This window comes from Manis pentadactyla, chromosome 15 (genome assembly GCF_030020395.1).
Source record: "Manis pentadactyla isolate mManPen7 chromosome 15, mManPen7.hap1, whole genome shotgun sequence".
Classification (NCBI taxonomy): domain Eukaryota; kingdom Metazoa; phylum Chordata; class Mammalia; order Pholidota; family Manidae; genus Manis; species Manis pentadactyla.
Window position 1 is genome coordinate 55,858,813 of NC_080033.1, and position 12,361 is coordinate 55,871,173.

General features: G+C 43.6%; 1 protein-coding gene across 5 annotated transcripts in view; it reads left to right on the plus strand.

Moving 5' to 3' along the window:
* Nucleotides 1-12,361, plus strand: part of PRMT7 (protein arginine methyltransferase 7) — a 59,026-nt gene that overhangs the window by 24,253 nt on the left and 22,412 nt on the right. For 4 of the 5 annotated variants that reach the window (XM_057492834.1, XM_057492833.1, XM_057492835.1 and 1 more), the window contains 2 exons: nucleotides 4,212-4,320; nucleotides 10,018-10,130. In XM_057492834.1, coding sequence (XP_057348817.1) covers nucleotides 4,212-4,320; nucleotides 10,018-10,130 — 222 coding nt within the window. The remainder of the gene's footprint in view (nucleotides 1-4,211; nucleotides 4,321-10,017; nucleotides 10,131-12,361) is intronic. The other variant, XM_057492837.1, reaches the window with a different exon arrangement.

The window sequence follows — 12,361 nt, forward strand, 5'->3', positions numbered from 1 at the left end:
GTAATTGGTCTGTTTAGATTTTCTGTTTCTTTCTTGGAAGGTTGTATTTTTCTAGGATGTTGTCCATTTCTTCTGGGTTTTCAAGCTTGTTAGCATATAGGTTTTCATAGTATTCTCTAATAATTCTTTATATTTCTGTGGGGTCCATCGTGAGTGTTCCTTTCTCGTTTCTGATTCTGTTGATGTGTGTTGATTCTCTTTTTTCTCTTAATAAGTCTGGCCGGGGCCTTATCTATTTTGTTTATTTTCTCAAAGAACCAGCTCTTGGTTTCATTGATTTTTTTCTATTTTTTTAATTCTTCTCAATTTTATTTATTTCTTCTCCAATCTTTATTATGTCCCTCCTTCTGCTAACTTTAGGCCTCATTTGTTCTTCTTTTTCCAATTTCAATAATTGTGACTTTAGACTGTTCATTTGGGATTGTGCTTCCTTCTTTAAATATGCCTGGATTGCTATATACTTTCCTCTTAGAATTGCTTTTGCTATGTCCCACAGAAGTCGGGGCTTTGTGTTGTTGTTGTCATTTGTCTCCATATATTGCTTGATCTCTATTTTAATTTGGTGGTTGATCCATTGATTATTTAGGAGCATGTTATTAAGCCTCCATGTGTTTGTGAGCCTTTTTGCTTTCTTTGTACAATTTATTTCTAGTTTTATGCCTTTGTGGTCTGAAAAGTTGGTTGGTAGAATTTCAGTCTTTTTGAATTTGCTGAGTCTCTTTTTGTGGCCTACTATGTGGTCTATTCTGGAAAATGTTCCGTGTGCACTTGAGAAGAATGTGTATCCTGTTGCTTTTGGGTGTAGAGTTCTGTAGATGTCTGTTAGGTCCATCTGGTTCAGTGTGTTGTTCAGTGCCTCTGTGTTCTTACTTATTTTCTGTCTGGTGAATCTGTCCTTTGGAGTGAGTGGTGTGTTGAAATCTCCTGGAAGGAATGTATTGCATTCTATTTCCTCCTTTAATTCTGTTAGTATTTGTTTCACATATGTTGGTCCTCCTGTATTGGGTGTATATATATTTATAATGGTTATATCCTCTTGTTGAACTGAGCCCTTTATCATTATGTAATGTCCTTCTTTATCTCTTGTCACTTTCTTTGTTTTGAAGTCTAATTTGTCTGATACTAGTACTGCAACACCTGCTTTTTTCTGCCTGTTGTTTGCATGAAATATCTTTTTCCATCCCTTGACTTTTAGTCTGTGTATGTCTTTGGGTTTGAGGTTCGTCTCTTGTAAGCAGCATATAGATGGGTCTTGCTTTTTTATCCATTCTATTACTCTGTGTCTTTTGATTGGTGCATTCAGTCCATTTATATTTAGGGTGATTATTGAAAGATATGTACTTACTGCCATTGCAGGCTTTAGATTCGTGGTTACCAAAGGTTCAAGGTTAGCTCCTTTACTATCTAACTGTCTAACTTAACTCACTTATTGAGCTGTTATAAACACAGTCTGATGATTCTTTGTTTCTCTCCCTTCTTATTCCTCCTCCTCCATTCTTTATATGTTAGGTGTTTTATTCTGTGCTCTTTTATGTTTCCTTTGATAGCTTTTGTGAGTAGCTGATTTTATTTTTTGCCTTTAGTTAGTATTTGGTTGGTCTGCTTTCTTTGCTGTGATTTTATTTTCTTTGGTGACATCTATTTAGCCTTAGGAGTGCTTCCATCTAGAGCAGTCCCTCTAAAATACCCTGTAGAGGTGGTTTGTGGGAGGCAAATTCCTTTAACTTTTGCTTGTCTGGGAATTGTTTAATCCCTCCTTCATATTTAAATGATAATCGTGCTGGATACAGTATCCTTGGTCAAGGCCCTTCTGTTTCATTGCATTAAATATATCATGCCATTCTCTTCTGGCCTGTAAGGTTTCTGTTGAGAAGTCTGATGATAGCCTGATGGGTTTTCCTTTGTAGGTGACCTTTTTCCTCTCTCTGGCTGCCTTTAATACTCTGTGCTTGTCTGTGATCTTGGCCGTTTTAATTATTATATGTCTTGGTATTGTCCTCATTGGGTTCCTTGTGTTGGGAGTTCTGTGGGCTTCCATGGTCTGAGAGGCTATTTCCTCCCCCAGTTTTGGGAAGTTTTCAGCAATTATTTCTTCAAATACACTTTCTATCCCTTTTTCTCTCTCTTCTTCTTCTGGTACCCCTATAATGCGGAGATTGTTCCATTTGGATTGGTCACACAGTTCTCTTAATATTGTTTCATTCCTGGAGTTCCTTCTATCTCTCTCTGCTTCAGGTTCTCTGTGTTCCTGTTCTCTGATTTCTATTCCATTAATGGCCTCTTGCACATCATCCAGTCTGCTCTTAAGTCCTTCCAGAGATTGTTTTATTTCTGTATTCTCCCTCCCAACTTTATCCATTAGCTCATGCACATTTCTCTGCAGTTCCATCAGCATGGTTATGACCTTTATTTTGAACTCTTTTTCAGGAATATTGGTTAAATCTATCTCCCCAGGCTCCTTCTTGGGGGTTGTCTGGGTAATTCTGGACTGGATCAAATTCTTCTGCCTTTTCATGGCGGTAGAGGTAGTTGTGGGCAGTTGGCACATGTGTCAGGTAGGAGAACAAAGTCCCTTCTTATTTGCTGGTCGCCTTCCTATCCTCCGAGAATGGCAACCCCTAGTGGCTTGTTCTGGGCAGCTGCAGGCCGATGGGGCCTCTGAGTCTGGCCCAGGTTGCTGTGGGCACGGCCACTCTCAGGCTGCTCTGCTGCTATGGTGGGGCCACACCGGAAGGGGAATGGATGGGAGGCTGTTTATCACCATGAGGGGCCTCAGAGTTGCGCTGCCTCCCAGAGGGTTAGGGTGCCTGGAGTTCCCCAGGATTCTCAGCTGCTGGGCCGAGTGTGCCGGGATGCTTCCGTCCAGCTGTGAGGCCCCTGTCCCTTTAAGACTTTCAAAAAGCACTTGCTTTTCTTTTCTTTTGTCCCAGGGGTGCCGGCTGCGGGGACCCGCTTGCAGATTTTACTGTTCCGTTTCCCTAATATCCAGCACACCACGCACTGTGTGTCTGCGCTCCCGGTGTGGATGACTAGGACTGGGTATTTAGCACTCCTGGGCCTCCACTCCCTCCCCACTCCGAGTCCTTTCTTCCTGCTGGGGAGCTGGGGTGGGGGGGTGCTCAGGTCCTGCCAGGTCGCGGCTTGTATCTTACCCCCTTCGTGAGGTGCTGAGTTCTCGCAGATGTAGATGTAGCCTGGCTGTTGTACTGTATCTTCTGGTCTCTCTTTTAGGCATAGTAATATTTGTTGTATTTTCAAAAATATATATGGTTTTGGGAGGAGATTTCCGCTGCCCTACTCACACTGCCCTCTTGGCTTCTTCTACTCTTCTTTATCTGGGGAATATTAACTGATCTCACTGAAGAATGACTCTAGAGCTTAATGTTTAACAGAGTTTTGGTAGGGGGTTTCCTTGCATGTAGTTACATTGCTCTGACTGTAAATATCCTGCCTTGCTTTTTCCAGAGGCCCTCACCCTACTCTGACTACACCCACAGCCCCTGTCTCAGTAGGGTTTGCTGTAGCAGGTGGAGGTAGGGCAGGGAGGGCTCTGGCTTGCCTAGCGCACAGTGAGATCAGTGTGGCTGGAGCATGTGTGTGGGGATGGGGCAGGAGGGGAGTAAGGCTGGGGGAAGCTGGGGGAAGTAAATACAGGCTGTGTTCTGCCAGCTCTGGAGATGTGGGACAGCTTTGAGCAGGAGGGTGACCTGCTCACACTTAATGTCTTTACACAGTAATGGTCTCCCTTTCTTCTAGAGAGAACAGCACAAGTCTTGTCCCAGGTCATGGTTTTGGGAGGCAAGTCCCTTTTGTGACTCCCTCTAGTGTGGCAGTGACACCTACTGTCTTTACTAAGTAGTGCAACCTCCTTGGGACAGCACCGGGAGGGGTGTTGCCTGGCTTATGGGAACTCCTAGCTGCAAGTTAAACCCAGTGGAATCTCTTCCTATTGTATTCATTTTCATGACACACATTTGGAGAGTAAGTGTTTAAGTTACATAAATGCAGTCTTGTTTATTAAGATCAAATTAGCCCAAAGAAATAATTTATCTCCATCAAACGGTAACACAGGTACCTTTGGTCTATTCAAGAAGAAATGCTGTCATGGCTGCCTCTTTTCAAATCTTAGGACTAAGGCATATCTTGCTAATCTTGGGTTTAGATTGTTATTTATTGCTCATTTTTACGTGTGTTTTGGCTCTGATTTCTAGGTTTTCAAGCCTATGGCTGATGCTGCTGTAAAGATTGTGGAGAAAAATGGCTTCAGTGATAAGATTAAGGTTATCAACAAGCATTCCACTGAGGTGACCATAGGGCCAGGTAAGATTGACACACCTTGTGTCAGAAGCTTTACTTGCTCTTGTGGAAGAGAGGAAAGGGCTTATTCCAGTTACCTAGAATAAGTTGTCAAATACACCACTCCAGTTACCTGGAATAAGTGTATCCAGGTAATTGCCGAGAAATGAGGCCTTTCTGTGTAGTGATCTGAGAACAAGCACTTTGCTTCTCTACTATTTTCTCTACTGGTTAACACACAGCAATGAATAAACCAGAGCTAATTGAGCGCAACAGCAGTGAATGAAAATGAAAGCTCCTTTTGCCTTAAGCAAGTTGGAGTTCTTGTGTGGCTCAGCTCTCTGAGTGTTGAGTTTTATCAGACTGAAGTGAAACTAACACTGTGCAATTAGTCTCACTGCTAGACAGTAGGCAGCAGAGATACCTACTGTTAGTAGATAGCAGATAGCTGTAGAGAATAGATTGTAGATAAGATTTGCTTAGTTCTGACACCCTGCCCAGCATCCCACATGAGAGATTTGCCTATACTGCACAATTTTTCCAGGTTTTCAGAATATTTTTTATAGTCTAGGGGTTTGAATCAGACTTCTGGAAGTTCACATGCCACTGATATCTAGAGAGCACAGTGGGGCACAAATGTAGCTTGTGGGTGAGGTTATGGTCGCCACCACAGGTTTTAAAAAGGCAGTGTTTTAGAATGAACCATCTACGTAAGGTTAATGTTTTTCTCACATTATTTTATGGAGAATCTGAAATTTGAACAAAAGGGATTAGTGTCCCCTTTTTTTATTTTTAAAATGTACTATTAAAAAAATTCTGAGTTATTTAAAGATAAAATTGGCTTTATTCAACAGTTCTTGAATTGGGCAACTTCTCATCTAGTAAATAGAAGGGAGCTCTGAAGAACTGAATAAAATGGGAGACTTATAGGCAGAAGGGGGCAGAGACAAGGGAAGATCCAATTACTCTCTGTTTGTTTGGGGGATGAAAGGGTTCTATCAAAACTGCAGTTTTAAGTCTTGGTTTTAAGTCTTGGTTTGGTGACTGAGTTTAGCATAAGTGATTCCATTTGGTGACTTTTTTTTTTAATAATACCATACATATAAAAGAGTGCACAAATCATCCCATTAAAAAACATTTTTTTTATTAAGGTATCATTGAAACACACTCTTATGAAAGTTTCACAAAACAATGTCGTCACTACATTCACCCTTACTGTCGAGTCTCCCCCCATACCGCATTGCAGTCACTGTCCATCAATGTAATAAGATGCCACAGAGTCCCTACTTGTCTTTTCTGTGCTACACTGTCTTCCCCATGACCCCACACACACCGTGTGCACTAATCATGATACTCCACAATCCACTTCTCCCTCCCTCCCCACCCGCCCTCCCCCACCCCTCCTCTTTGGTAACTGCTAGTCCCTTCTTGGAATTTGTGAGTCTGCTGCTGTTTTGTTCCTTCAGTTATGCTTCATTGTTATACTCCACAAATAAGGGAAATCACAAATCATCCCATTTTTAATCAACATTATTGAGGTATAATTTATATAAAGATGAATGAACCCATTTTAAGTGTACAAATTTGATGAGTTTTGACAAATGTAAACACACTTGTACGTGTATCTACTTCTACAATTGATAGAATATCACCATCATGCCCAGATATTCCTCATGACCCTTTACAGTCAATAACCCATATCCCTGGCCCTAGACACCTACTGATCTTTCTTCAAAATAGGTTAGATTTGCCTTTTCTAGAATTTTGAGTAAGTGAAATCATACAGCATGTACTTTTTGTACCTGCTTTCTTTTCCATAGCGTAATGCTTTTGAGTTTCGTCCATGTTGTTCTGTGTATCAAAAGTTCATTCTCTTCTGTTGCTGAGCGGCACTCCATGTTGTACATACTATGTTCGTTCCTTCATCTGTTGATAGACATAGGTAGTTTTTCAGATAGGTCTTTAGGTTCACTGATCTTTTGTGGTGTCTAACCTGCTGTCAAGTACATCTAGTGAACTTTCCATTTCTGATAATTGTATTTTTCATCTCTAAAAGTTCCCTTTGATTGTTTTTTATAACTTCCATTGTTCTTATATATTCATGTGTTCCTTTGAATAGTTTACATATTTATATTAGCTGTTTTATCATCTGTATTTTCTATTTCCACACACTGTCTCTGGCTTTTGTGGGTTTTTCTATTGACCAATTTTTATCCTGGTTTTGAGTCACACTTCTTCTCATGCCTAGTAAGTTGTATTTGGATGCTTTGTATATTGGGGATTTGCACTGCTGAGTGCTGGATTTTGTTGTCTTCCTTTAAAAATCTTGTCTGGCATGTACCTGGATCACTTGCAGATCGATTTCATCCTTCCAGGTTTGTTGTTAAGCTTTGTTGGAGCAGGGTTAGAGTAGATTTAAGCCATGGTTTCTCAACCATGGTGCTGTTGACATACTGGACCTGATAATTCTTTGTTGGGGGGAGCTGCCCTGTGCATTGTAGGGTGTTTACCCTGGCCTCTATCCAGTAGAAGCCAGTAGCATCTCCCTCCTCCCACCATTTGTGCAAATCAAAAATGTCCCCAGACATTGTCAAATGTCCTGGATTGAGGGTGGGGCAAAATGGCCCCTTGTTGAGAACCACACTGTTCTAAGGCTATTTTAGCCATACTTGTATACAGAGACCTTTCTGGAGTCTCTCCTGAGAGTGCCTGCCTGGGTTCTGGCTGATCAAATCTAGACTGTTTCCCAGTCCTCTGTGAACTCTGGAAATTACTCCACTCACAGCTATGAAATTACTCATCCTTTGCCAAGCCTTCTAGAGTCTTAACCTGTGTGTGTGTGTGTCTGTGTGTGTGTGTGGATGTATTCACAGGGGACTCTAGGGGAGTACTGTGCAGATTTCTGAAGCCTCTTTCTGTGTAACTGCCTCTCTCGTTCCCTCCTCTGCAAGTCCCAGCCATCTGCACTCCCCTGACCTCTGGATGTTGTCTTCTTACCTCAGCAAGACTGCTGTGCTCTGCTTGCCATCTCCCTCCCTGTACTGAAGTCTGGAAAGTACCTGCTGGCTGAAAGCCAGAGCAGTAGTGGGGTCACTTTGTTCTCTTTTTAGGGAATAAATGGTGTTGCCTTGTATTCAGCATCTGAAAATATTTATTTGCTGTGTTTTGTCTGGTTTTCTAGTTGATTACAGTGGGTAGGAGAGTCTGATCCCCGCCACTCTGTCTGGCCATGGGTGGGGCTCTTGATCACACAGCGACCAGCCCACAGTGCAGCCCTTTGCCGTGTCATCCGTGACTCTGCCCTTTGCCATCCTTCAGACTGTGTGCTGTGCATGCACTCCCTGTGTGAAGCCAGGCCCCTCATATGCTTTCTTAATAGCAGTGCTCTGTAGTGCCTATCAGTGCAAAAATAAATAGTTATGTAATTATGTGTTTAATGTCTCTATCTCCATATAGCTGAAGCACCCTGAGGTTATGGACTGTGTGGTCTTACTAATTACTCCATTTCATAACTTGTATAAGGGCCTGGCACATAAAAACATTCAGTAATATTTCTTTAGGGAGCCAATTGTCAACTTTGCTTGGTCCTTAACCCCTTGTAAATGGAACTTTGTTTCTACTCCCCCATCTTGACAAGTGACTTCCTCATTGCCAAGGCTGATGGTGTTCCCTCTGCTTTTTCTCTAAACACTGCAGCTTTGGGACTTCTACTATACAGTCTTTCTGGAAACTCTCTTTTCCCAGGCCTCAGTGACATCTCCCAGTCTTGGTTCTCCTCTGCAGGCTTCATTGTGTTTCCAAATGTGTATTTCCAAAGTTCATTCTCAGCCCTTTTCAGAAATGGCATCCAGGTTGCCCATTCCTCAGGGGAGGCTGGGGAGGCTTACACACGGAGGCAGGTATAACAGCTGACTCACGGAACAGCCTTGATTCATGCATACAGTCATTTGGTGAGGACTTAGGAGGCCCCTGGGGTGACTGCCCCTTACGTTCCTACTGTGCCCTCTGCACCCTGTAGCACTAGCACTCATGCCCCGGATACTAAGCTCTCAAGAATGTTGAAATTCAGTGGGTCATAGAGCTTTATTTGTCTGAAACACATTTGGGCAGTAAATCATTTTAAGTTACATAATTGGTTTAATTATTCAGGAGGTAGAATTGGTAAGAATTGATAGTTGGTGATTGATTGGATGTTGAATGACAGAGGGAAGAATCAAGAATTCAGCTTGTTTGCTGACTATTACTGGGTGCTAGGCATTGTTCTAGGCACTGGGGTACAGTGGTAAACAGACCAGTCAGGGTCCCTGCTTTCCTGGAGCTAGTAAACAATGCCCAGTTTTCAAGACTGTGTTGTTGGTGGTGCCATTTATTGAAGCAGGAGCATTGGAGGGAGAAGCAGATGTGTGGGGGTGGTTCAGTTTGGGACAGTGCACTTCAGCTGGAGTTTGGCAAATCAGAGAGGATGGGCAGCGCCACTTGGGAGGCTGGTCTCGGTGCCAGGGGACAAGTTTCTTCTCCATCTCCTTTCACGTCATCCTGCTGTTGAGCACAAGTGTATTTCATAGCAAGTGGACAGCTTCTGCCTTGGCTATCCTAACCACCACTGCATGAAGCAGATGTCGTCACCTGGGTTTTACAGATGAGGTGACTGATGGTCAGCACTGAGGGTCAAGGCTAGAAAGTGGGATCCAGGCTCAGGCCTCTAGGCCTCAAGGTTCAAGCTCTCCACTGCACCCTTCTCTGAACCTCTAATGCTTCCCCTTTTTTGTCTCATCCATGATACTTGTCTTATGTAGGGAAGATGAGTGGGCTTTGTCAAATTGTAATTCATGAGCCATTAGGAGTGTTTACAGTTAATTTTAAATGATGAATAGCCCCCTCCAAAGTCTATTTTGTCTCTTGGCTCATTAAAAATTATAATTGTAGAAGTAATATTGCACTACATTACAGAGTTTTAGAAAACAGAGTGAACAAAAAGACCCTCCATAATCCTACTATCCTAATACAACTGTTATTTGGGGGATTGTTTGGTGGCAAGACTAAATTAAGCAGGACTTAGTGTAAGGAACTGGGGATTCTGAGCCTGGGTCTTGTAGCATCCATTGAATGTCAGGGGAATTAACCAGCCTCTCTCGTGCTTTTTCTCTCCCTCTCTGCAGTCTAGAAATACTTGAAGTACTAGCTCTCAGTTTTTACTTTTCAAATAATTTTTGGTAACTTAAAAGTTAATAGATTATTAGTTTGTGTCTTGCCAATTACTAATAAGAATGAAAAAAATCTCCATATATCTGAATGATTTATTTTCTGTTTTGAATTTTCTATTAGTATTTTGGCCTGGTTTTCTTTTTGGGTATTTATTCTTTTCCTTAAGTGTTTTTCAAGTCCCTTGCAATATTAAACAGAGAAAAATTGAAAGTAATACAGTGAACACCCACATTCTCTTAACCAAGACTTACCAATTGTTAGCATATTGGTGTGTATGTGTGTGTGTGTGTATGTGTATGTATGTGTATACATCTATACATGTCTATATAGAGAAAGATACTTTTTTTGCTGAATCATTAGAAAGTCAATTGCAGACATGTTGACACTTCTAAATACTTCATATGTATATGCTTTCAATTTAATGACCCATTAAACTTTTATCTTTCACATATTTGCTGTAGATATATTTTTCTAATCTGTTGCTTGCTCCTGGCCCTCTTTCCTTGTGTTTTGCAGATGGTGACATGCCATGCCGTGCAAACATCCTGATCACAGAGCTGTTTGACACAGAACTGATTGGGGAGGGAGCGCTACCCTCCTATGAGCACGCACACAGGCATCTCGTGCAGGTAGGGACCAAGGGCCTCCCTCAGGGATATTGCTGTGATCCCAGCTGGCTCACACATTTCTTGTTGATAAGCCATGCTCTACGTACCCTGAGCCCTCAGTACCTTTCCAAAAATCCTAGCACATCCCTCAGTTCTGTAAGCCTCTGGTTCTCCTTCATTGTGACTTAATGTGTCTTTTGAATGCCAAGTCTTGGTAGGTTAGAGTTGAAAGGGTTGAAAGGCAAGAAACTATCTTCAATTCAACAAATATTCTTTGAGTGTTATCTGTTGTAGGATGATCTAGCATCCAGAGAGAAGTATAAGACAGCCTTCTTGCTTCTGAGACCTGTACTAGTCGCTGATGGTAAGGACCAGATGAACCAAATGAAGAGACAGACAGAAGCACCACTGACATTTGGGTTAGGACTGGCAGAAGAGGTCAGGGGTGAGGAAGATGAGGGCATATTAGAGAGGGTGGAGCTTGGAAGGGTGCTGAGGAGAGGGTGGGGTGTCCCAGGGAGAGGACCTGTTCGATAGGTCAGTGAGAGCACCAGCTTGGGGCGCTTGTGAGCAAATGGGGGGCAGTTGGGGAGTGGTGGAGGGCCTTGAGTGTTAGGTTGTTCCAGGTGAAGGAGTTTGGGTGGTGATAATCTTTGACAGTATTTGAGAATGGAGAGACATGCTGAAAATCTTGTCTCAGAGATGTTGGTCTTGCTTTTCATGGACATAAACTAGAGGTGGCAACTCAGAGGCAAAGGCCAGAGAGACAGTGTGAGTGTCTGCTGCTGCCTCTGCTGGCACCGCCCCTGTGGGCACTGTCCAGAGAGTCCCAGCCTGGGGCCCTCTTTGGGGTTCTTGGAGTCCTCAGCATGAGGAAGGGGCTCCTTCCAGGGCAGATGGGGCCAGAGTCCACATCACTCACACATTCAGCGCATGGCGGTGGCTGCCCTGCAGATCCCACACTGTGAGATGTCTGTCTCCCAAATGGAAAATGCTTTTCTTGTCACTTTGGTAGTAATTATTTCTGTTTCTCCACCTGAAAACCATCAACTCGATGAATCCCTGAAATAGAGAAGAAGGATATTTATGATTTTGTTAATGTTGCCTGCTTTGTCTTTTTCTATTTTAGCTAATAATTAAGAAGGTAGGTGGGCAGCCAGGTGTCTATTGTCCACTCTAATCACTACCCCCATCTGCCCACCTTGGGTCTGAGCTTGAGGGAGTTGTGGCTGGACAAAAAGGCTTCCATTGCCCTGTCCCTCATCTGGCCTTATTGGAGGGCATGGAACTGGGATGCTGGCATGTGTGACAGATAGTCCCTGTGGTGGTGAAGTGACCCAAGGATTGATCTCAGAGTGCCTTCATTCTGCTAGCCCTTTTTTGGGCACCAAGAATATGAAAGTGAGCTCCTAGGGAGGCAGGTAGGTGAGCAGGTCTTCACAGTACAGCTAGAGGTATGTCCTTTCTGACGGTGGTTAGGGGGTGAGATCCTGCCCACTCTGGCAGGGGGAAGCAGGGAGTGTCAAGGAAGATGAAGCTTGAGCTGTGTCAGTCTTAAAGAGTGATAGGTGTTGGCCTGGCAGAACGGGGGATCTGTGGCAGAGGAGATCAGCATGCACGAAGACATGAAGATGAGTTGGTGCAGTGGCTCCCAGGCCCTACAAGTTGTTTGGATTATGGGTAGTGTGGGAGGGGGGCTTAGAAATGAGACTGGAGGGCTGGACAGGGCTAGACAGAGAAAAAAGGCCCCATGCTCCAGAAGGCAGTAGGACACCACAGAATGGTTTTAAGCAGGGGATTGATGTCAGATTTACCAGGCAGGCATGTGGAGGGCAGTTAGGGTGTAGGACCAGAGGCAGGAAGACTGGTTAGAAGGTGGTTGTGAAGTCATCCAGGTGCTGGGGTTGACGTGGACCTCAGTTAAGCCCATAGAAATGGGCCCCGAGAGGTGGACTTGGGGAGGGGAAGGTAGTCAGAGACTTGGTGATTACTTAGATGGAGAGGCATTGAGGTGATGCCAAGGCGGTGTGGGTGACTGGACTGGGGAGTTGGTGCTCCCTGTTGAATGGGAGTGCAGGAGGAGTGCCCGGAAGGTGGGGATGGGGTGCAGGTGATCTGCTCTGTTTAGACAAGAGAGTTTGAGCTGAGTGTCAGCCAAGTAGAGAGGACAAGAGGCCTTTAGATACATGGGATTTGGTAAAGGAACATGGAGTGAAGTCCCTCAGGGGAGATTATGGGGAGGGAGAAGGAGA